General features: G+C 42.8%; 1 protein-coding gene across 1 annotated transcript in view; it reads right to left on the reverse strand.

Moving 5' to 3' along the window:
- Window positions 1-14,541: 14,541 nt before the first annotated feature.
- Window positions 14,542-25,284, reverse strand: part of NXPH2 (neurexophilin 2) — a 41,428-nt gene continuing 30,685 nt past the window's right edge. The window contains exon 2 of the mRNA XM_068407638.1: window positions 14,542-17,312. Within this exon, the coding sequence (XP_068263739.1) occupies window positions 16,569-17,312 (744 nt within the window). The 3' untranslated portion in view covers window positions 14,542-16,568. The remainder of the gene's footprint in view (window positions 17,313-25,284) is intronic.

Below are 25,284 nucleotides of genomic sequence, written 5' to 3' on the forward strand. Positions count from 1 at the left end.
TCCTTTCTCTTCCTTTAAAAGGGGGAAGCTCCAATAAAGAGTCTTGATTGGTAAGATATTCTATTAGAGTAAAAGCATCTCTCACTATACAGAATTGCCAGCCCTGCCGTACGCTGAAGGTGTAGTTTGATGTCCTGAGCAGTGCCAGCTTAAGCAGTCCCTGTTACTGCCACTAGAAGAAAAGTATTTCAAAGTGCAGCCTGAGCAGTCACAGGTGAGAAACACTCATTAGTGTGTCTTTGTGCCACTTCTCTAAACTTCGTAGTTGTTATTGACTAATTGTGACAACTTGCATCTTAACTTTACCATGAGAAATTCTGATTTATTCTAGGATCTTACCTAACTTACTGAATTCTTTATTAAATAAAACAGTAAATTTAGTTCTGTTCTAGATGGAAGAATGTAACCTTTTAATATTAATGTTTTTCTATGTTTTCGATTACTTCTGTTACTGTTTTAAGTTGGAGCGTTACCCATTCCCCTACAAATTTTACTTGCCACTTTTGTTAAGTAAATTATATTAATGATCAAACTACTTCCATTACCCACAGATAACTTTGCACTTAACATTGTGATAGTATGGTAATAGAGGAAATGCTATTAATTGCTGTTGAAATTAGAGGAGTTTTAAACAGTTTATCTTTCTGCAAACTTCTTGGTAATTTTCCACTAGAGGGACATGGTTTTTGTTGTTGTCTATTTTGAAGATTCCTTCTTTGTTCTCTCAGAGAAAGCTGGAAGAAATACAAGCGCAGAAGTCGAATGAAGCATTTCAGATGTATGATGCAAAGGACTTGCTTTTTCCACTACAAGCACTGCATCTAGGGAAAAAAAAAAAACACAGACTCAGCTGTGACAATTCATGAGTGCTTTGGAATAGAGATGGCATTCCAGTGGTTGTCAAATACGTTAAAGCATCAACTTCACGTACTGTTTAAGTGTAAAATTGGGTTTCTCATAAGTCAAGTATAAATAACAGAAATGAGCTCGTGATTTGAGACTCGGGAGGAGAGAAATAATTTTGCAGAGTTTGCTTGGCCTTGGCTTGTCGAGAAACTGCAAGAGTGTTTTGAGTTCTCAAAGAGTTTTGAAGGAGACTTGGAGCTGTAGCAATATGTGGTGATCATGCTGTAGAGCAGAGAGCAGATTTGACTTCGTTTGAAAACATTACCGGACACTAACATTTTTGTCTTGTGTTGTTAGTAGAGTTTGGAGCATAACGATATTTTTGTGCAGGTACTGTATAATGAGTGGAAACCTGTGCTTTGCCAAACTTATGCATGTTTCATGTGTTGGCAGTGATAGTCACGTAGAAAATAAATTGCGCTATGTCAAACCTGGCGCTGCTGATCAGAATGGAGGGAATTCGTGCTGCATTTTAAGCAGTTACGGTTTTTGACTTCCCACATTTCTCACTGCATAGTTGACTGAGTCATTTCAGTTAATAAAGGTAAATTTTGAAGCATATGCAAAAAATTCTAATAAGATGACTTCTTAAAGCATAGAAGCTTTAACTGCAGGTTAAGCTCCTATTTTAACTTTAATTGTCAAGTAAACTATTTAAATTTTTCATTTTTAAGTTGATTAACTTACTGTAAGCTTTAAAATTCATTTTATGTATTATGTAAACATAATTTTCTATCACAGCTGTTTTTAAGTTTATAAAGTCTTGAAATTTTGAAACAAACCACCTACTTGCTACTAAAGTATGCAACTGAAATGTCTACCCACTGTGGTCAGCAAAGGCTATAGGTCTTGCTAGGGTATTTGTGCCACCCCCAGATTAAAAACTGTGATGCTCTCCCTGGACCTCACACCATACGTTTCAAAAGTAAGGGGGAGAAGCATTAAATTTTGCATCTTGTCCCTGTCAGATCTTGCAGATGGGCTGTTCCTTTCAGACACACATGAGAGTTCTTACACTTGCAAGACTTCATTTCTCCCATACAGCAGGACTGTGTTTTATTGTGCTGGATCAAAAGAGTCTATACCAGTGCAACATACCTGGGGAGGATTATCCCAGGGCCACAAATAGAGAGACATAAAAATTGTTTGCCTTTTTCTCTGCTGCAGTTGTAAGGACTGGCATGGGAAGAAGCACACTCAGGGTGTGCTCACTAAGGCTGGCTGCCTAGTTGGTTGCTGACAGTGCAGCTGAAGGTAACCAAAGCTGTTTGATGTAGATTGCTGGGGCATGTGTGTCTGTGTACAGACAAGCTTCTAGGCTACCTCTTTGCTGGTACTTCATAGATACTCAAATGCTCTTGGTGGTTACCATTAGGACAAATAATGCCCAGAACTTGTTGCGTATTTATTGGCTTTTCTGGTCAGGGGGAATCTATGAGGGGTAGGTATGGAGCAGTGTGGATATCTTTTTGAATGTAGCTTTTTCCTCAAATGTCTGTTGTTTTTCTGCTTTGTTTTTTTTTTTTTAGAATGTGTGCTGGCACCTCTCAAATAATGAAATAATTATAAAATATCTAGTGAACCTGCAAATGCTTTATAATGGACTTTTAGCAAGTTCAATTTCCCCAATTTGAAGAAATGGAGATACATTTTTTGTTAAAATGCACTGTTACAAAGAAAAGTTGTGTCATGTCGGATGTAGTTAATCTCAGAACAAACTCTAAGAAGGGCTAAATTGTATACCAGATTAGGAAAATATGAAGTGTTTTACCAGTAATGCTAGAATAGCCGGCATCTGCTTTTGACAAGCTGACAGACCAGAGAATTGAAACTTAATGAATCTTAATGCTTTCTGTCATGTACTTCAATTTTCTCAAATTATTTCTCCAATTAGTTCTAGTCTTTGTGAAGGAATGATTAATGATAATTAATACATTCTTGTAATTTGCATATTCAGGCTCTAGTGTTTCTAAAAAAATGTAGATTTGTGTATGTGTGTGAGCCAGTTTTCTCTGTTGTTTCTTTGGGGTGTTGGGGTTTTTCAGATTTTCAGTTTTTTATTTTCAGTTGAAGAGGGAGAATATGGTAGATGCATTAGATAGTTTAATATGCTTTTTTCCATAAGAAATAATTTGGGCAAAACCCAGATCTTGGATATTTTCTGTAACACAGTTTCTTCCCAGCTACTCTTTGGTGGATAGGTAGGGAATGTAGGGATGCAAAGCTATTGTCAGGAGGCTTAACTCATCCTTGAGTCTGCATCAGCTTTGGAAAACATTTAGATCTGCAAGATGGCAAAACCAGGTAAAACCTGATGTAGGGCGCCTGCTCTTAGGAGGTTTTTTTATTTTTAGAGTCTCTTTATGCTTCCTTTATGGTATCATTCAGTTTTGTCCTACTCCTAACGTGCACACGTGGAGAGATTTATCCAACTATATCATCCTGTGAATTGTGTTTAAAATCAGTAGCATGAGGTTTTGAAAGCGATTGGGTGTTTTTTGTCTGCTTTTAGGAGCTCAAACTTTCCATGCTGCTCTGCAGGTATCTAACCTTTGACTCTTTAAAACAGTTTTGGTTTCTGCTTAATTTACTTTCCTCTTCTGATACAAATGCTCTTCCAGAGGAAAGAACTGAGATCAAACAAAAGTATTTGCTCAGTAGTAGAAAAAAAGACAGCAGGATAAAACTTCGTAATAGATTGGCAGGAAATAAACATTCAACTTGAAGAAATAGAACTTAATATTTGGCAGGATAATCAGCTGAAACAGATTTTGTGCAAAGGAGATGGTTTAAAGTTACTACTGCAGAAAAATACCTTGAGGCTATAATGAACATGCAAGAATGGGACCTTGCAAAAACAAACAAGTCAGCATGACTAAGTTAGACAGTAAGGTATGATGCTGAGGTCTGAGGAGAAATGTTACTGCTGGGCAATTATGATTAAGAGTTTCCCCTTCCATGTTTATATTCGGCTTTTAAGTGTGCCCAAACTACCATTTGGTTCTAGATCATTTCAGAATTCTTCTGTGTCTGGGAGAACATGGGGACAGAAAACAAAGATTCAGGGGGTAAAAATGAAGATGTCTCTTCTGCAGAATGCTTGTCCTCTTTCATGGGGTTGAAGAAAAACGTGTGGATTTAAATGATCACAAGCTGTAAGATGTCGTTTCGTGTAATAAATAATCATCTCTGCACTCTTGGTCATAGTCTTTCTATGAACAATCATTGTATTTACTTGAAGTCAGTGCTATCAGCAAGTCCATAATCTTTGCTCGTTGCTAGTTTGCAGAGTGCAGACTGAACATTTGTTCCTGACTCCTCCAGATAAAAATGTGTAGAGGAAGGTACTCTTGCACCGAGACTGTCTTTAACAATAATCTTTGCGGGTTTTTTAGCATGAATTACAAAGAGGGGAAAAAAAATTTTCCTGGCGTGAATGTTTTTCTTACTTCATTCTTTAAAAACAAACACAAAAACCAGGGCTGGCTCAGGCAGTGTTCAGTGCCACTGAGACCACATCAGTAATAAAAATAAGGTGCTTATTTAGCTGTATGTAGAGATTCCTGTCACAAGAACCATCTATAGTGCTGGCATAATTCTGTAATCTTTACCTGCTTCTTATAAGACTAAACTTTGAGTCTTACTAGTTTTCAAAAGTAACAAAGTTATAGTCTATTCATTAGATTTGCCTTTACTTGAAAATCATTAAAAAAGAACCATTTTTCCTTAAAAATTGCAAGTGGTACATTTTTGAAAATGTAGAGTGAGGAAAATTCCAAAACTCAGTCAGCTGGAGCGGATTATGTTTAATAAAAGTGAGTACATGCAAGGTGTGAAAGCGGGTCTTAAAGCAGATCTTAAAATTTCCCCCTTAGAGCTGTTAGTAGCAGTTCGTAGTTTGTAACACTCGTTAAACACTTCATTCAAACGTCTGAAGTGTACGAAAATAATGATTTGACAAATCTCAAATTTTGGGGGTGTGGCCAGCTTTTAAGATGCTTAAAATTCATTCATTGGAAATTTGACCAATTGTGAACATGTTGCACCAGGTTTGACAGTTCAGTCGCATATTTTACCACCTGTAGCCCCTTGTATTTGGAAAATGCTAGGTGATGTGTTAACTAGGCATGTGTATGGCTACTTTCCATTTCTGGAAATGGGTTGAGTATTGAGTCAGGGTAGTTCAGGAGATCCCTGCATGCAGCAAGCTCAGGAGCTGTTCAAGCACTTAATGTCTGGCAATGTAAGCAGGGCATTTCCAACTTCCTTCAGTTCAGACTGTTGGGCTACTTTCTTCCTTGCAGCTCTTCCTTCATGGTGGCAATACCCCCCTTACCAAGAGCTTGTAGTACCCTCTGGGTGGGGAGCACTGCTCTAAGGATGTAGGAAGAAAACCGTGTGCTTTGCGTTACGTCTGCTACTAAAATATCCTAAAGTAATTTTTTAAGTTGGACTGAGTGACAAAATGACTGCGAGGCATCTTTTGTCCTTTGTCTACCTGCCCTTGTAAAGTATATCCCAATCATCAGGAGTCATCTTGTATACTGTGGTCATCTGAAGATCCGCTTTTTTTATAGAGCTTTCTAGACTTTTATAGGGAATCATCTTAAAATTGTTGGTTACAGAGGTTATAAATTGCTAACATAAGGCACTGCCGGTTTGGTTTACTGAGTTATCAGTGGGTACATAAGGCAGGGGGGTCGGGAGGAAAAGACAGGCGTGACGATGGTACAATTTGTTTTCTGAAAATGTTAGGTTAGTAGAATATTTCCCTCATTACAAAAATGCATTAGCCAAATACATGTGCATATTTTGAGCTTCAATATTATGCTTTTGTATCCTGCAGTAGATTAAAATGTCAGTCATAGTCTCCATATTTCATAGTCCTCTGGAAGCCTCAGGGAAGGTGCACATGTCTAGTGTTACTTCTGTACCACCAATAAAACAACCCACTAGAAGGCAATCTGTGCAGGCTGTACAGCAAGATGGCAAATTAATTGTACCGAAATAATGAGTTAGCACCAAGTGCTAATTAAATATTAATGATAGTCATATTTTCAATTATCTTCATTACAGTGCAATGTTTTATGTAGGCATGAAACACTGGGAATGTGGGCATACATTATTATTAGTCTTGTCATATAAAAATACTAGAGTTATTTTCTCTAAAATCCATTGTAAATGCACTGGAGGTCTGTGTTTAGTATCTTTTTGACATAGTAGATATTTATTAAATTTTTCTTGTTTACCCTTTTTCTTTCCCCTGCCATTAAAAACCCTGCGAAGCGATCATCTTTAATGGTGAGGCTTTGTCAGTACAGGTCCTGCTGCTGCTAGCCCATAGCCTATAGCTAGCTGTGGTGTGACCTCATGCTTTCCTCCAGTCAGCGCACTAAAACGTGGTGACTGAGGTGAGTCTTGCTATGATTTTTCATGAGGTTTTTGAACTTACTAGCCAAAGTCCATTCAGTCCTTTTGGTTCCCAAGAAGCCCAGTCCGTTTGGTTCCCAAGGATTGATTTCATCTTACTGACAGAAGGTTTCTAAGCATTTATTCTAATTTATGCCCTCCTTGTCTGTTGTCTTCTTCATAAGGTTTTCTTTGCTTGGTTGAAGTGAGGTGGAGACTGCGAGAGCTTGTGGCAGGTATCTCGCCACAGTTAGGCTACAGGAGAAGAGCTGGAAGGGCCAACCTCAAGCTCAAGGAAGACAGCACAGCAGAGAAGAGGAATCCAAAAGCGTGAGCCTTACAGCAGGAAAATGAGCTAAAGCAGAGAGGGACAGGGAGGTAAGATGTGAGCCAGGATGCTGTGCTTTCGGGAGAATGGGATGGGCAAGAGCCGCTCCTCTCCTTGTGTGCGTTAGCCCTGGGGACGCGGCTTTTAAGCCTAAGAAATAAGAGGGCAGTTTTTTGGGAAGGACTTCATTACTCAAAAGCAAAGGTCCAGGACTATGCATTGTTAGGACTTAACTGCCGAGAGACTAGAGGAGTAGAGACTAATTAGATGATACGAGTCCCAGGAACAGTCCTACCAGAATATTGTTTTATGTGCAGTTGCCTTTGGGGAAGATGGACAAACTTACTACAAAATTCACGGGTCAAACGTGTCCAATACTGTGCAGTCTTGTTATTCTCAAGTTCCTTTGAGCTCTTCTAGAAAGACAGAGAAATTACTTCCAAGACTTCCAAAGTCTTTCTGGAAAATGCTGTCCTAGAACTTGTTTTTAAAAAGTAGGGATTTATTTTTAATCAAAAAATAGAAGGCATAAACTGAGGTGAAAATTAATTATTTCTGGAGACTTTGTGGAAGGGAAAAGCCTGTACAGAAGTACTTGGGTGGGCTTCTTTCCCAAGCTGGGCTGGAGAAGAGGTCCACTTGCCATCTTTGAGTAAGGCAATGTTAAATTTGTGCTAGTTTTGGGGGAAAAATGCTGGTTTAATGCTGTTCTTTTGTCTCTTGGCAATAATTGGCAATCTTTGCAGCAGGTGAAGGTTAAGGATGCTTACAGCAAAGCCTGCATGATGAGCTGGTGTGTGTCTGTGCCTCCGCCTGGTGGATAGGTGAAAAAAAGCCCAATCCCCCATGGCACGAACGCTCTTTGTTGCTTCTAAGAGCGCTGTAAGTTTAAGAGTAGAGACAGGTAGACGACATATAATTAGAAAGGAGGGTGCAGAGCTTTTTCTTGTAGAGGGTGCAGCCTTAGTGCCATTGTCTGAGTATAAATTGTTCCTAAAAGGTGACTCTGATATTATTCACTGTGGAATATATGTGAATCCAGCGAGAGGCGTTTGAAAATTACCGGTGGTGAAGCATGGCAGAGCAAAAGGAGCACTTGAGCTGAAGAATAGATAATACCCAGTAGAGCAGAACTGTGGTACCAGCTGCTGAGAGGGTAATTCAGTGCTCATCATGATTTTCAGCTTCACTCTAAAAACTGTCGCTTTGGAAGTATCCCTCATCTAAAGTACAAAGTTTCCCCAGCCCATCAGAATAGAATCTCTCCACATCCTGAGCATGTGAAATTAATGACTGAATATTATGCTGAGAGCCATTTAATTAAAAACACTTTCATTAATAATGCAGTTGGAGAGTGTATGTGTGTTATGTAATTAAAGATAGTACATCAGTAAATGATACTATGCAAAACCAATTCAAAAAATTCAAATGAGTCGGTGTAACATAAGGAACTTAATTCAAGTGGGAATAAAAGTCAATGTGAAATAAGCTCAGAGTTTTTCCTGGAAGCTGCAATTAATCTGCTTCTGGCAACACAATTCAGTACTCATATTTTAAATAGGGGCTCTGCTTGTTTTAAAGATAACTGCTGTGGTGAATCATAATATATTTCTCCCTCTGCTCCTTTTGCTGAACAAAATAAGTATCCCTTAATGTCCTGACACACCGATGAGCTTGGCTGACCTAATGGGTCTGGGCTGCCTTGCTCAGTGTTCATCTGTGGTGCCATTTGTACTCTGAGCAGTGGCTCTAGTATGTATGGTATATTTACTTTAAAACCAGGAGAAGGAAGTGGAAGAGAGAGGGTATTCCCTCAGGACAGAGTAATCTCCCCGTGTGGCATCGCTTCCGGGAAGCTCGGGTGAGCAGGCGTCTTGTTTTCCTAGAGTACTTTGGTTAATCCAAATCTTCAATGATTGAAGTCAGAAATGCTACAGTTAAATATAACTGACATGAGAAGGGGATTGGAATTAAGTAGTCTTAAGTACTATATAATAAATAGGCTTGCTTATCATCTTCAACATGACAACTTGAAATATTTTTAATCCTTTGGTTTACCTGCTCAGAAATCTGTGTTCAATATTCTGCACAGGGATCCCAGGTTAGCAGTGCAAGTCCGCTGAGCATCGCCTGCCGTTGCGGCGGGTGCTTCAGGTGCTCCTTCAAAGGAAAGGTGGTGGAAGAGCGTCAGTCCTGTTGGCTCAGAACAGGCTGAAGGCTCCTCACTAATCGGTTCTCGTACTAAGCCCAAACACACGTGCTCGTGTTCAAGTTAAATCACCTTGACACGTTTTGAAAACCTGGACTGATATTTAAAAAATTTTAAATTTTTTTTTAGAACAGAGTAGAAGGAAATAACATGAATCGTTAGGCAAGTAACTGTAGCAGGTAATGCTGCTGTTGCCCCGTCCCTGGGGGAATGCCCAGAGCTGGCAGTGGCGCCGGGTGCTGGTCCCAGTGGTGGGAACCGTGCTGGCTCCTGCAGTGGGGTCTCCTGGTCTGCCCCCCCTGCGCCCATGGGAGCCAGCACGTGCTGCGGGGAGCAGTGGCCTGGCATCCACCCCGACCTGAGCAGGGGCATTTTGTCTGGGGTGGAGAGCCCCGAATCCTTTCCTGCAAGGAGGTACCTTTGTCATTCTCTAGATGAGCTTGGGGTAAATTGCATTTCTTTAGGGGCTTTTGAAATGTGGATGGAAGGGGGTGTAGTTGCTGCCCACTCACCTAAAAACTTCATAATTAGGACATTTATCTGGACCTGGCTCTCATGGCTCCGTAAGTGTTTATCACTTTCATCACAGGGATGAAAATGGGAGTTGTAGCAATGCAAGAAACCTACTGTGATGTTCCTGAGCCCCAGCTGGGAGGAAGTGAGAGTTGTTTGCTCTGAGCTTGCCTGGGACTGTCTGAGCTGTAGACTCCAAAAAAAAAATTGTCAAGGTGTCTATAACAGGAACACCTATAGAGTCTGGGCACCTGGAATGTGCCCTGTGTCAGGCTTCAGCACCCGTTACCCTCTCCCCGATGCAGCTCTGTGCTAGTGAGCATGGTGGATCTGCTTCGTTGCCCACATTTGGGAGTGGGCAGCGTCGCTGCTATCTGTAGGATCTCTAGAACAAAAGATCCCAGGTCTTGTTTCCTGGGAAGTAACACTGGCTGTGACAGATGATACAAACCTAACCAATACTAGAAGATGGAAGCAGCACCCCAATAACTTTAAGGTGCTTTTTTTTTTTGGCCATTTTTAACTTCAGGGCTAATTCAAATAACCTCCAAGTCTCATATTTCACTATTCTCTTTCTTGCCAATTTGGAACCAATTATAATGTATCACCTTTCAGGAAGATCACCAGCTTATTTGGAGCTGTTCAGATAAGGTAGCCAAAGCTTAATTGACTGCGTAATGATGAAAGAGCCACGTACTCTCTGGGAATGAGGCAAGAGAATAGAGAAATGGGATTTGCGTGGGAGGTGGCGAAAATGCAGAGCTGCCAAGGGCAGATGTGCAGGATGATGATTGAAATGCGAGATGCTCGGCTGGAGTCAGGCTGGTGATAAACCTGCCTTGTTTTCTGATGACAGTGAAAGTGAGGGGGGCAAGGTGAGTGGTGGGATGTCTGAGGACACATTTCAGAGGCAGCTTTTGCACAGTTGCTCCTCTGCTGTGGTCGGGCTGTGTCCTGCGGTGTCCTGTGCCCTGCTCTCATGGCCCGGCTCTGGGCAAGACCCCCGAGTCCTGCCTGCTGACAAGCCAAAAGAGACCACGGCTCACCCTGTGCCAGCTCTGGGCTTCTGGCATCGCTCATTCCCTTGAGCCTTTTGGCTTGAGCAGAAAAAGGCTCATCATCTCTGAACCCTCGGTATAATTTAGCTTCCCATGTCTGGGTGAGGAATCACGGATGTGCATTTCTCATAAGATGAAGAAAATATATTAAAAAGTGCCTGAACTAGTGGATTTTTTTTTTTCTCTGTTCTGACTTTAGGACAAAAGCAGAGAGCAGTGCGAGAAATACTGTCTGACCTGCTTGGCTGTCTCATTACTGTTGAATAGGAAGGTGCTGATATTTCTTTTGGAGTTTTGTTTGAGAGTCCTACCAATGTTCATGTAGGAAGATTTCCGCCCCCCCGCCCCATCCCTGAGTAAACTGTTTTGCTGTGAAGATAATTGCTTTTTAATTGGGCTGCAGCTGGTGCTGGATTTGTGCTGAGTTGGAGACTGAATTACATCTTTGGAAAAGCATTTTTTTGTGTTGTTTTTTTTTTTTTTCCCTTCAAAATTCAGTCTAGATGACTGAGGTTCTTGCTTGAGAGTACCAACAGCTGGAGGCTTGCTTCTGACTGAAACCCCACAGGTATTTTGGGCTGGAGAGCTGTGTGGTGTGGTCAGTCACAGGAAGATGCCGCTGTGCCGTGCTGCCGGCAGTGTCCAGCGGACTGTATTCAGTTTCCATTACTTCTGATTGCAGATCTCAACAGGTTTTGCAGAGCTGTGCTCAACGACCCTCTGAGGGAGGTGTGGTTTGGCTGAAGTGGGATGTTTTGTGACAATTCACCTCTTCTTCTGTAAAACCAGTCCCTTAAACCCACTTTTTTTGTGGAGCCAATATGTTCCTTGCAGGTGCAGCACGCTGGGCGATGTAGGTGATAGGGAGCCGTCTGCTGACACATGGTTTAGCTTCTGTTAACTCCAGAGACCTGAATCTTCCAGGGACGTGATACAAATTTGTGATTTTTGGTTTTGTAAACCTGTTGAGGGGGTTACGCTAACTCCTAGGCTTTTGTCTAATATAGTACAGGCAAGATCCTCTAAGTACAGTTTGGTGCTAGTTGCAAGTACGTGAGAAATGTCACGTAGTCCAAAGCCCAAAGAAGGGCAACGAAGCTGGTGAACGGTCTGGAGCACAAGTCTTATGAGGAGCAACTGAGGGAACTGGGGTTGTTTAGTCTGGAGAAGAGGAGGCTGAGGGGAGACCTTATCACTCTCTGCAACTACCTGAAAGGAGGTTGTAGTGGGGTGAGTGTTGGTCTCTTCTCCCAAGTAACAAATTATAGGACGAGAGGAAACAGCCTCAAGTTGTGCCAGGGGAGGCTTAGATTGGATATTAGGAAAAATTTCTTCACCAAAAGAGCTGTCAAGCATTGGAACAGGCTGCCCAGGGAAGTGGTGGTGGAGTCACCATCCCTGGAGGTATTTAAAAGATGTGTAGATGTGGTGCTGAGGGACATGGTTTAGTGGTGGACTTGGCAGTGCCAGGTTAACAGTTGGACTCGATGATCTTAAAGGTCCTTTCCAACCAAAACAATTCTATGATTCTGTGATTATTTGCCAGTTTTAGAACAAAGAACCCGTTTCTGGCAGGTGCGTGTAAGAGGTGTTCACAAGAGACAGAGATGGGAATGGCAAAGTCTAGTTTTTCAGATGAGACACCTTACAGCTAAAAATCTACGTGATTGATGTGTATTTCATTGAGCTACTTAGTATATGCAACTTGTTATTGTCTTGTATAGGGACAGTGGTAATGACTAATCATTATTATACTGTAAATAAAACATTTTTCAGATTATGCTGGTCAGCAGAGCATAAAACAAATACCAGATTCTAATGTCCTTGAATTACAATTAAAAAAAAAAAGCAGCAGCCCAGGATGCTGATTGGCACTGAACACCTTTGCCTAGTTGCTGTGAGAGTTTTTCCAGTTGCATCAGGATTGTTCAGGGATTTGCTCTTTTAGCAATGACTAGTAAATTCTCCCTAAAAAGAAAATACAGCAACCCCAGGGAGCTCACAGCAACCAACACTCGGCTGCTTGCTTTCTCCTGTCTTGCTCACTGCTGTAGTGCAGCGTGGCTGCTCGCTGTAAGAGCTTGGGAATTGGCACGCGGGCAGCGAGCCCCGGCTCCCAGCGCTGCCATGGTGGAGAGGCCGAGGAGGATCTGACCGCCGGCTGGGGTTACAAGGAGGTGAAAGGGCTGAGGATCCAACGGAGGAAATTCTTGAGGGGAAAAGAAAAAACAGACTAAGTTACTGCCCTGTTCAAGTTGGAATGATTCAAAAAGAAAATGCTGAATGCACGTGGTTCCTGCAGCACTGTGCCGTGTGCTGGGTGAAGGAAAAGAGCTGGTTCCTATGTGTGGATCGAGAATTAGCTTTTTATTGGGGTTTTTAAGATGTGTATCCACAGGATGAGGAGAACAATAGGAATTTTATTTAGTAAGGAGTTTAAATACATATTTGCATTGATATAAATGCGTGCAAAACTACACTGTTGAGGTTTGGATTAAATGAAAGTATTTATATTAAAAACTTTGAAGTTAGATTAAGTCGCTGCGGTCATAAGTCATTATTACCCACTTGGGACACTTTCTCAAAATGGTATTTAATCTGCTGAACTTTAAAATCATTTGAATAAGAGTCACGAGAGGAACAATCACTGAAATTTGAAACTTGTCTGAAATAGTCACCTCTTGTACAGGAAAATTTTGTGTTTTTTTTCTTTAAATATGGCCTGTTCTGTGTGAAATTAAATCCAGTTTACTTCTGTTTACACGGGCAGTGTGAAATTTGACCTGATGAAGTCTGTCACTTCCTTCGGTTCATTGGATTGTGTTTTGCTTGCCTTGCTAGGTGTAAATAATTTCTTCTTAATCTGATTTTGACTGCAGGAAGATTGCAGGTGCTTTTTCGCAGTGACTTTCTCAAAATTGATCTGTAAAAAAGGTAATGTTTTTCAGCTGATTTTTAAAGGATTGTGATTGGAGAAAAAAAACTGTGTGGTGATGAGTTCTCTGTCATAATGGTTTTGGTACCAAGACTGCCTTCTTGTGCAGGGGCTTGGTGGGAGGAGAGCGGTGTGAGCTTCTCCCATCGCCCCAGCGTCAAAGCATCAGGAAAACTGGTCAGATGCTTCTGCTGAGGATTCACTTCTCTCTGGGAAAGCACTCGGGCTGTGTTAAAGCACACGCTGAGTCTCCAAAGGCACCTCTCCTCGGTGCACAGAGCCCTGTGCCGCTGTCTCCATCTTTCAGCAAACTTTGGCTTTCGCCATACTGGTTTATGTTGGCTAGGTGTGGAGGGAGCCCAGCGGGTCTGATGATGGCTGCTTCTCTGTCGTTAGGAGGTTTGAGGGCAGGAAGGCTCCTTGGTGGGACTTCCAGGTGAGAGAGGACAGCTCTTGCTGTGCTGGAGGCCAGGCTGGAGGCGGTGGCAGCTGGGTGCCAGGGCTGATAGGGTCTGGGTTATCCCTCTCCTCCGTTTCCCTGCTGCTCCATGTACCCAGTGCTGCCCTGATGGTGTGGAACCAGCCTGGGCCTCGCTTGGAGAGCCTGAGAGTTCTCTGAAGTCCAAAGCTGCTGGCTGGGTGCGTGGCTTCTCAGTGTCACCGAGGTGATAAACCTGTTACAATACTTGTCCCTTGATTCATGTCCCTTTCCGTGTGCATCACCGCGTGGCCCAGGCGCTCCGGGTATTCCAGAGCAATGTTTGCTCAAGGCCCTGGTTCGTCTTCCCGAGAGCTGGAAACCTCACCCTGGGCTGGGGCCGTGCCGCAGCGAGGGGATGTCTGTGTGGGCGAGGATCCGGCTCCCAGCGCCTTCCTGCTTGGGAACGTTTAATATTTTAGAGTAACCCCTTTACTTTTAATGTATCTTGCACAATTATGAAACCATTTATGATTGTCTTCATCAAAACGTGCACTTCGTTTCTCAGATACCATGAAATGCCATTTAACCTGTTCTGTCTGGGCTTGCAGTGCAGTTCACTGCAGCGCATACTTAAATATCTCCTAGAAAAACAAATTCCAGCTGGGGAAAAATGTTCAGTGATGTGTTGCAATGCCTTAGTTTTGTATATATAAAGACACAAAGTAACACTTAAAAAAAAATATGCCACAAGCAATTGCCAGATTTAGCAAACTCTCTTTATTTACATACAAATACATGTACACCTATATTCTGTATATGTACACATATTTAAGTGTATATATATACATGATTTCCACATACTCTACAATAAATAGCATGTAGGATTTTCTTTTAATTGCCTACAGTGCTGAGTAAAAATACATGGCGATAAAATCATGGCTTACAGCTAAGTTACAAAAGCACCAACCACTGAACTCATAGCAATAAATCCAAGCTTATGTACAGGCAGAGCGAGGACAGGCTATACAGAATACAAAGGAGAACATCTTGTAGGGATCGACAGTAACAGACAAACTAAAAAACATCATTTAGACCAGGAGAGACTCTGTATGAAATAAGATAAAGGAAAACATTTAGATTATTGATCAAACTAAACAGCACATTTAAATTTGTCACCTAAAGAGAAAAACAAATTAGCCAGTTACTTGTAGTATATTTTTAACGGAATAATTTTTTTGTATGAGACTTCACCAAGGAAATCAGAATGAATCTCATGAGTGAGTCTTTCTGAGCTGTCCTACTCACTGGTCTGGGTACACACCCTTTGGACAGAGTATTTTGATAGTACTTTATTTAAGCTGTATGTAACTTCCTGGACCCTGCATGTAAGTTTGACTGGAGGCAATAGAAAGTGCTTCCTTAGCCAGCTTCTTCACGGGAGCCGTGACATCGCACTGTCACAAAGAACTACGATAGCACATTAGCAGCAGCAGCAAAATCAATACCCAGGGAAAGTGCAGGGGATTGATGCTTGCGGCTGCATCGCTGGAGCTGTCCACTGCAGTGGGAGCAGCATCTGTCCTGTTGAAGGAAAACCACAGCCGGACTCTCCGCTTTGGTAACTAACCATGGGGGAGTGATGCTGTTCTGTGCTAGGGGAAAGTCTGGCTGGAGAGTTTTATGTTGATAGCAATAATTTGAAATCTGCTTTATGAGGTGAAGGTGCATAGATTTTTATTGTCCTCTTTATTTGTCATTGCTTACATTTAATTTGAAGTATGCAGTGTGATACTGAGAAAGACAACGGGGTGGCGTTAAGCAGAAAGGTGGTGTTATTCGTGTATCGTCTTTATGCTGTGATGTATTTCCTAGCCTTAGCACAGTGCTAAGAGGGCTCGATAGCAAGAGAGCGGCGTCCTTTATGTGGAAGCCAGCCCCTGTTACCATTTTCAGACTTAAACAGAGATTATCTTTTCCCGAGGTATGTATATTCTCTATCACAGTAAAACTAGTACTGGTGCGTATGTAAACCTTTGAGAAGAATGAAAACCAGTGGTGACCACGGAAGGAAGAAATGTACACCAAACCCACACACCTGGTGGGTCCTGTAAACTAAAGCTCGTCAATGTGTAATTACATCATTGCATATCCACGAGTAAGGAGTCTCAAGGAAGAACTACTCACTCTTCCACTTCAATGAATACGTACAACTACCACAACTCATAGAAATGCAGATTCCTTTTTTTTTTTGTCCTAGAAATAGCACTTTCTCTTAGTATTCGCACTTGATTCCTCGAGCCCTGTGTGTGCAACATTCTGTATGAAGTAAGTGGGAGAGCTGTTTATTTGGATTTTGTATATAAGCAGCTGGGCGTCTGCTTCATCATTTGTTCTTTATATTGTCGTCTTCTAAAGTTCCCAGTGAGAAATAGGATCCTGCAAAGTGCTGTCCAGTTCAAGTTAAAAGACAAGCTCTCTGCCATCGAGTCTAATTCAAAAAACTGATTTTTCAAGATCGATGTTCATTACAGACATAAATTTGTTTGATTTTTTTGTTGTGTGTCTACCTGGTAGTTCCCTTATCAATGATGATAGAGCTAAAACGCAATGGTCTCAAATGAAAATGATTGTTACATAAATAGTTTGATTATTTACGATACAGCACAAACACAGCTACAGTTTTTAAAGACTTTTTAACCTGATAGGAAAACATATTCTTCTCCAAAAGGTTAATGGAAATGCTTATTTTTATGACTGATGCAGTATCTCTACGGTTACCCACGATGGTGTCAGCCAGAGGACAAGTACGGAGTCTCGCTATGGTAGTTATAATCAGGACAGACCTTTTGCACCAGTTTGTAATCTACACTGTAAAAAGCAATGTAAATGCAGATAACTTTAAATGGTTTGGAACACAACCAGGAGACATGGCTTTGGGTCTGCTCTTGATAGCAGATCTTTGAAGGGTCGAAATTGCACAAGGCAGTTTTTTTAGCGCGGTCTGTTTTTTCGTACTCAATTCGGCAATTGAAGGACTTGGATTCCTTGGTCTCCAATGTTGACTGTGGAGATGATTCAAACTCAACCACCTTGGAAGGTGGCACCAGGCTTACAGAAACATTTCCCAGACCTGTGGAGTTATGTCGGAAATAAACACTGAAGGTCCCATTGCCGTGATCGACGATTTTCCCTGTGATCAGGAGGTTCAGCTTAACAGTTTTGATGTTAGAGTGGAAGTCGCCCCATCCAAACATTTTCTTGAACTTCCCAGTTTTTACTATAGGTCTGCGTTTAGTTCGTGCGAGAGATTCCTGAACCTCCGTGATGTTGGACAACCAATCCCAAAAGTTTTCTATGCTGTCCGAGTAGGACACCTGGCCGTGTTTCAGTACTGGAGATGGCTTAACAAACAGGCGTAAAGGATTGATGATCCTGGAGTGGACCACGTTGTCAACCAGTGTCTCTGCAGCATCCTTGTCTTCCCAGTCCAGCACGTCTGTGGCTTGTACGACTTGATTAGCATCACAAAGTACCTGTTTCAAAACAGAAAGAAAGAATTGTGAATATAAAGTGTGAAAATAAAAATATCAAGATACAAAAGGAGCCATTAATACTTATTTTTACACCAATAGTGTCTGAACCAGTCCAGTCAGGTGGACTACTGTAATGAATGGTGTCTGCTGCCCCATGAAAGCTCAGGGACTTTACTCAAAATAGCTTACAGAAGATGCAAAAAGCTCAGTGGGAGCCATCGACTGGGACAAATAGATAAATCTCAGGACAGGTGGAGGGCTGTGATGTGCGAGAGCAGGCAGACACCCTTTGCTCTTAGATCTGTTAGATAAAAAGATGCCTAAAGATGCTGGAAAACCTGAACAGCAGAGTGGCACTTCTGCTAAAAGATCGAGTGAAATAGAAACACAGAATTTTCCATTCCCCTTTGTTTTTCTCCCCACTTAACTTCCCAACTAGTTTAGACTTAAAATCCCATCTTACTCAGCTGTTTCTGGTGTTGTAATTGTGTACTAAAGTATTTATTATACATTTGTCTTTTCTGGTCTTGCCTTTTCCATTTTTTCCAAACTTAGCTGCCCATTTGTGCTCTTAGTTTGAGACAGATTGTGAAAATAACCATGTTTTGGGGTGGGTTTAATGCAAAATTGTTTGCCATCCCAAAGCAAATAACTACTTCTGGTAGCGAGCGAATGGTGTTAGATTTCACAGTCAAACATGCAGATCTCAGTAAATAGCAGATTTCCAATTTAATGTAGGGACGTTCCTCCTGTGCACTGAGAGAAGTCCTGTTGAAAATGCAGCACTTGAGCATATGCTGAGGAGGTCAGCAGCAGCATCTGTGTTTCAACAAGCTGGAAATGATCATCTCACTCTTTCTTTTTAGGTCCTTTAAAGCTTGAATATAAGTTTTGGAGAATGTGTTTGCAGGGCTACAAAGATGATCAGAGGCCTGGAGCATCTCCCTTATAAGGAGAGGCTGAGAGCGCTGGGTCTGTTCAGCTTGGAGAAGAGAAGAGTGAGGAGGGATCTTATCAACACTTACAAATACCTTAGGGGTGGGTGTCAAGAGGAGGGGACGAGACTCTTCTCAGTGGTGTCCAGCGCCAGGACAAGGGGCAATGGGCACAAGCTGAAACAGGGGAAGTTCCATCTGAATATGAGGAGGAACTTCTTTACTTTGAGGGTGACAGAGCACAGGAACAGGCTGCCCAGGGAGGGTGGGGAGTCTCCTTCTCTGGAGGTATTCAAAACCCACCTGGACACGACCCTGTGCAATGTGCTCTAGGGGAACCTGCTTTGGCAGGGGGTTGGACTGGATGATCTCTAGAGGTCCCTTCCAGCCCTAACCATTCTGTGACTGTTTGTTCTCTTCAGGACTGTCTTCCACCATCATTCTAATGTACAAAGAAAAACTTTTTCAGCTGCAATTATTCTTACCAAATGTGTGAACAGAAAGAAAAGGTGCTTAAAAGGGAAAGAAGAGTTGTTGTACTGTCCTCATCCCCAAACTGCTGCCAACTCCTCCTCCTGGCAAAATGCTGCTCTCACTTCATCACTGGTCTGGCTGTGCCAGCATCGGGATGGAGGATCCCAGCATTAGTACTGCCCAGGACGGGGTTTTCACTACCCAGTAGGCAACCCCAGCAAGATTACGGGGTGGAAGTTTGCCTAAAGCAGTCAAAACAGCGAGCGCTGACGCTGAATTCAGGGGGTGGGATTTTATGCTGCCTGTCTCACTAGGGAAGCTGCAATGCTGGGCTTGCTTTTCCCTCTGCTGCTGCTCCCAAAGGCGTCTTCTACGCCTTTAGCTCCTGGCAGTGTTCAGTTTCTATAATATTCAATTGTTATTTCTGTAATCTTAAATTTTTCATCTCATCATCTGGCAAAGATCAGAAACTCCAAAGCCCTTAATCTTCACTGGGGCCTGTTCTGTAGCAATGGGCTCTAAACCAGAGCCCGAACCCACTTACCCCGTGTTCTTCCCCATCATCCCTAACGCAGCAGTTAAAGAGTGACTGTTGAAAGGCAGCCATCATGGCAACGGTCACAACTGGGCGTTGAAAGGTGCCCGTCGCTGTTGCTAAATAAATCTACGGCTGCAGCCAAACGTAGTGGTCAGGTGTGTCTCTGCAGAAATACATTATTTTCTTCTTTAGATTAGAAAGGGGGGAAAAAAAGACAACAACGATCACTCTCAGCCTGAGACCTTGTATGTCAACTTTCTGCCGCTACACTACGTGTTTTATGGCTGAGCTGTGAACCCAGGAAAACAGGAGATTCTAATGGAAACAGTGACAGATGCTTATCTGTACCAGCACAAATAGCCTTTCATAACGATGCTGGGGGAAGCATTGTTTCCGCTGTGATGGAGAGCTCCTGGGTCATGTTTACGCAGGGTTCTTCAGCCGCTTTTGAGCCTGCTCGCAAGTTCAGGATCAGCCGGGTGCTGCTGAGAGCAACTGGCTGTCCCCACTGCCAGGGAGAGACCTCCCCTGCTGCAGAGAAGGGACTCTGTTCAGATGGAACAGGAACTGATGCACATGTTCACCCATCCTTCATCCCAAAACTGACCCGAGGCCTTTAGAAGCACAAAAAAGGAGGCTTTTCTGCTGCATTTCTAGATTCCAGCCAGGACCAGAGGCCTGGCAGCGCTGAAATACCAGAAGCTTTTCTCTGTGTCTGCACGGCTAAATGATCTGCTCCTTAAAATGCTAATGACCACTCAAAAATGTGGGCACCTGTAGTTGGCCTTGCTGTTTGCAACTGAGCTGGAGGGAATTGTGGTTGGAAATTTTAAGGAGAAATACATAGAAACAAAGGTGCCTGCTTCACAGGAGGTTCCTGACTTTGCTTGTGTCCGCACCCAGCTCTGACTGTCCTCTGGCAAGGGCACAGGAACACACACAATTGTCCTTCTGGGCTACTTTTCTTTCGCAGTGTTTATTGAAATCTGTGCAATGGCTCTTTGGCTTTGCTCCCCTCTACTTTTATGAAGAGATCTAGAGGGCATTGAGTCATGTGTTACCGGTAATACTCAACGTATGTCTCTTCAGGGGGCCCTCACTCCAAATGAGATAGCAGGGCATTGCTTTCTGAACTGCTTTTTGCAGAAGGCTCTGATATAAAAAGAAGAAATATGTAGGTGTAAGGTTCAGGATGGCTGAAGGGTGGGAAGCGTTAATGCATGCTAACACCGGGTAGGTTTGTCACATCAATAAGGTATTAGGGCACAATTATTTCAAAACCATGGTGGTGGAATTGCAGTTGTATCATGCTAAACTACTACTGCTTTTAATTATCTGTGTGTTACACCGAATGAGGCGTACTCATAAGATAGTGAAACATGTCCCCGGAGGTACAGTGACATGGACTATTTCATGTGGCAAAAAGTAGCTTTCATAATATGGGAACATGAAATCATTAATATGTTGACTTATGAGGATGTAATATTCCTGTTTAAGGCCTAGAGCGCGGCCAGTAGCCACTGTTGGAAGTTGTACCTTACACTTAATGTCAGTAATTTTGACCTATTTCTTTCTTTCTTCGAAATAGTTTGCAGACTGCAGGATTCTCCGATCTCATACAGCCTTAATTCTTGACTCTGCTTCGTCCTACTGCTGTCTTGTGGCACTGATTTCACTACAGGAATGAGATTCAGAGGCTGACCCAAGTTGTCAGCTCAGTCGGTTGCAGGAAAGGGGACTTTGCAGGCTCTGGGTTTTGCTGTGTTTTGCAAATGTTTAGTAAAAAGGTGTCTAACAAAGAACTGCCTGGTTCTGCTCAGTGCCCAGCGCAGGAGCAGGAATGTGGGTGCGGTGTTCAGAAATGTGAATAATATTTGTGCTTTTTTAACGTAAAACCTTCTTTGTGTGCGTGCAGATTTTTTTCTATTGTGATTAAAGCTTTCTGCAATGTAGGAGAACCGAACTCTTAACGCATCGTTTTCCTCTATACATTGCAAAGGCCCTTCGCTTGGTGGTGGCTTTTGGCTGTTAGTGAGGATGGGCCCGTGCTCTTTGTTCAGCTCTTCATTCACGTTGGTTGGCAATTTCCGGGAAATAAAAAAAATCCGTATTAAAAGAATCCAGCACGTGCTGGAAAAAATTACTTCCTCAGCATCTTCCCATTTCATTATAATGCTTCTCTATAGTGGGAAATATTGCTAGGAGGGTATTTGAAAAATACCAGCTTAGGGAAGTTAGTGTATACATTTAAATAGATGGCTATTGCTGTAGTTCTCTGCTGCACCTGCATTTTCCCATTCCCTCCAAACCATCAGTTTCCAAAGAGAAGAAATCACCTCATCTTTTTCCATATTACAGAGGCTGTAAAATGTCACCCAGTTACCCAAAAATTTCCATTAGACTGTAGATATTTTCCAGTAAGAAACACAGTCTCGGACCCATCGGGATGTACAGAATCCACCACATCCCTTGCTGTTTGCTTTTGCTACATTAATCACAAGAACAGCTCAAACCGGAGTATGATGTGGTTTATATTTGTATAGTTTTAAACTTCAAACCATTTGTTCTTCGTGTGCGCCTGTCTGAACGATTGCGAGTGCTCTTCAAAACCTTTCTCTTCCATGAACGATCCTGACTGTGGTAGAGCAGCGCAGGGTTAAATAACGTTCCCTATGAGCTATTTCTGAGGAGTGAGCCTGCGTTGATGAGACGCTGGTATCAGTGAATGATGGATTTTCTCTGTTTGCCCAAATAAATTTGGGTTCATCTGGAACTTGCTCCCACGTCTTTCTCTGTGGGCAAGGCAGTAAATACAAGCAGGTGTACCTGTGCAAGAGTTAATCGTTCTGATGCTTTGGGAATTTTATCCAGGTTATTCATCAATCACCAGCAATCATTTCTATAGCTTCACTCCTGCCAGGAATTATTTAAAAACTCTCGGCAATTAGCTGAAATAAATAGGTCTGTTGGGATAAACAGCTCTGAAGCACCATTCGGCTGCTCGCTGGTGCTGCTGTGAGCTTTGAATCCCACCGATGGAGAGGAAGGGGTGGTAGGAGGGAGGTGGTACTCAGTAACCTCCTCCCACCCCCAGTTTCACCAGTGAAAAACTCATACTGGGAGGCTTCCAGTGGCCTCTGAGCTCTCAGCTACTTCCATCCCTGAGGCTGTATCTCGTGGGTTTATATTTATGTCACTGCTGCAGCAGCACAGGACCCTTCTCTGGCTTCCTCGTGGTAATTTCAGGCTCTTACAAGCCGTGTGCTGCCAGGATAACGCAGCATCATTGAGCGGCTGCACAAAAACCTCCCTTTGAAGGGGCTGAGGCGGGGGGAAGAGAAATAGCTCTGCTTTGTCTGTTTGAAAATTCAATGATTTCAACACATTTATCAAATTTTAAATAATTTATGTCTTGACAGGCCTTATCAATTTTGCAAAGCGCACACATTAACCAGATACAATGATCTCATATTAGCTTTTTCAGCATCTTACACTGGAGCCCAGAAAGATTAATAAAAACTCAGCCCGTCATCAATTAAATGGAAAAACATAAAATTGTGTTCCATTATAGCCTTTTTTTTTTCTTTGCAAGAAAATGATGACGAGTTCTAATAATTCATCACAACAAGCTGAGCTTGAACTTTACTGATTATTAAATACGTTTTTCCCAAAGGCAGAGGCCGTGATGGGTTTTGTGGCAGCAGATGTGGTTGCTGTCAGGAATGCTGCAAGGAATTCAGGAATTAAGCAACAGCTTCTTTCAGCAGGACTGTGTAAAAGAGCCGTGTTTGCTCCGTCTAGTCACAGATGGAACTTAAATATTTTTATTTTTCAGGATATTTTAAGCCCCTGTGCTTCCATAACTGTAAGGTGGATTAACATTCATTTACCACTGCAGCTTTTGCTAGGAATGAAAGCTGTGAATTAACAACTTAGGCTACCGTGCAGAAAAATCCTTAAGGATGCCTTGATCTTCAGCTCAGGTTTTTGTTTGGAAATTTGCGATTTTTGATCCCTTCTCCCAAATATTCTGCTGGGAAGCTCTTGGATTTCCCTTGAGAGAACACAATTGTGCAGGTCAGCCTGCCCCAAGAAACAAGGAGTTGCTTTGCACTGAATCAAAAATCTTTCATTTCCAGACAGGTCCTGAAATTTGCACTGATTCCTCCTCCTCCTGACTTTGCAATCAGCTGCAGCCCCTGGCCAACTAGCCCTGGTGCCCACGTGAATTAGACAACAGTAGCTACAGCAAGTGGAAATAGAGTGTGTACTCGGCTTTGTAACATCCTGCCACGGTTTGGAGTTTGTGTCGTATTCTCAGAAGGTGTATTTTAAATTAGGTAAGTGTAGAGGAGTTGATATAAGCTACTTACTAGAAATTGTTTTTGTAAGTTACAAAGTGGATGTGAATACCTGAGGGCCTGACAGCAGGGTGTGTGGCTCTCGTACTGGGAAATAAAAGAGAGCTCCAAGGAAATACAACTAAGAAAGTACAAAAATGACCTGAAATATTTGAGATGAAGGGGCTGTTAAAACATGGCCCCATATTTGGCTGCTTGCTTTACTTCCTGAGCCGAATCCTTCTGCTGTGGTTATGGTGCAGTTGAGGTACCCCAATGTGCTCAGGGTGACTGTCCCCTTCCCGGCGGGTGGCCAACAGGCAGCCAGCCTGGGGGGCTGCAGGCTGCCGATGGTGCTCCCCAGGTCCTGGTGATGCTGACTACCTGTGTGGCAGCCCCGTCTGACCCAGGAGAAGCCCATGAGCCATCCCTGTTGCATATAGTCCTCCGAGCACTGGGCAGGTGGGAGGGAACAGAGTGAGCAGGGACGTTCTTTTATCAGAACTTCAAAAAAACAAAAGAAATCACAAAAAATATCTCAGCTGGAGGTTGAGAGGGGGGTCTTTGTGCCCTGTGCAGCTCTGGAAGCACTGCTCACCGTTTGCAGCCTGGAAGAGAGGAGGGTGCGAGCAGCACAGCAGCAAAAGTGAGACCCAAATAGTACCGACAGTCCTGCCCGTTAGCTTGATGAGTTGACCAACACCAGTTCCGTTACGCATTTGTCAAAAGCTGGGAATTAATTATTTCCCCAAGTAAATGAAGAGACTCCACAGAAACTGCTGTCACCGTCTACCCGTGCTAACGGGGGCGGTGGGATGTGAACATTCGGAAGAGAGGCTGAACCTCGTGAGCGTGGATGCCCTTGCTCTCGAAGCACCCAGAACGCTTTCCTGCGCTCGTACAACCTCTCCCTCGCTAAACTGTAAATAAATACCAGGTAGTTGTTGTGATTCACTTTCTGCCTCTTTCCTGTGGGTGATGACAGACTCTTGGAGATACTCGGGTGCAAAGATAAAAATCAAGCTGAAAATTCAGAGTTCACCTGCTTGATTTCTGTCTCATTTTGAAATGGATCAAAAGGAGGGACTATGGGGTTCACCGTGCTCGTTTCAGCAAAGATATCCTTTGCGGGGGGATTTTCAGAAGCACTGATCTCTGGCTGGATGGCGGGAGAGTGCCCAGACTTCGCAGAGTGCCCTGGTCATGTTAGGGAGTAACAATTTGAAAAATGTTAAAGGCTAATGCAGCTATTGCTGCTTGCTTTCATTCGGGAAAGGCGGCCAGAAATCCCCTGTTCAATAGCTAATATAATTGGATTGCTTTGACAATTTTGTCCTGTCTCCTGTAGTTAAAACTAAAATGACAAGCTGCTTCAGCAGAAAAAAAAGCCTTCATGACCAAACCTTGCAGCCTATTAAATTTTCTGCTTGTAAAAATGGATCCTACAAAGAAATTCCCCCCCGCAGAGGGATGCTGTGCTAGCATCCTCCCCGTCAGAAGGGAAGCGATCGCTGCTGTACCACGTCCTGCTGTCAGTGACTGGGGATGGGGCTTCCTCCAAAGCCATCGCTCTTCAGCATCGCTGGGAAAGCGTCAGAGCGGCGTAATAGAAAGTGACAGAAAGAAAATGAGGAATGGCAGAATAAAACTATCTATCAATATATTAATTGTGAATATTAACACAC

This window comes from Nyctibius grandis, chromosome 9, assembly GCF_013368605.1.
Source record: "Nyctibius grandis isolate bNycGra1 chromosome 9, bNycGra1.pri, whole genome shotgun sequence".
Lineage (NCBI taxonomy): Eukaryota > Metazoa > Chordata > Aves > Nyctibiiformes > Nyctibiidae > Nyctibius > Nyctibius grandis.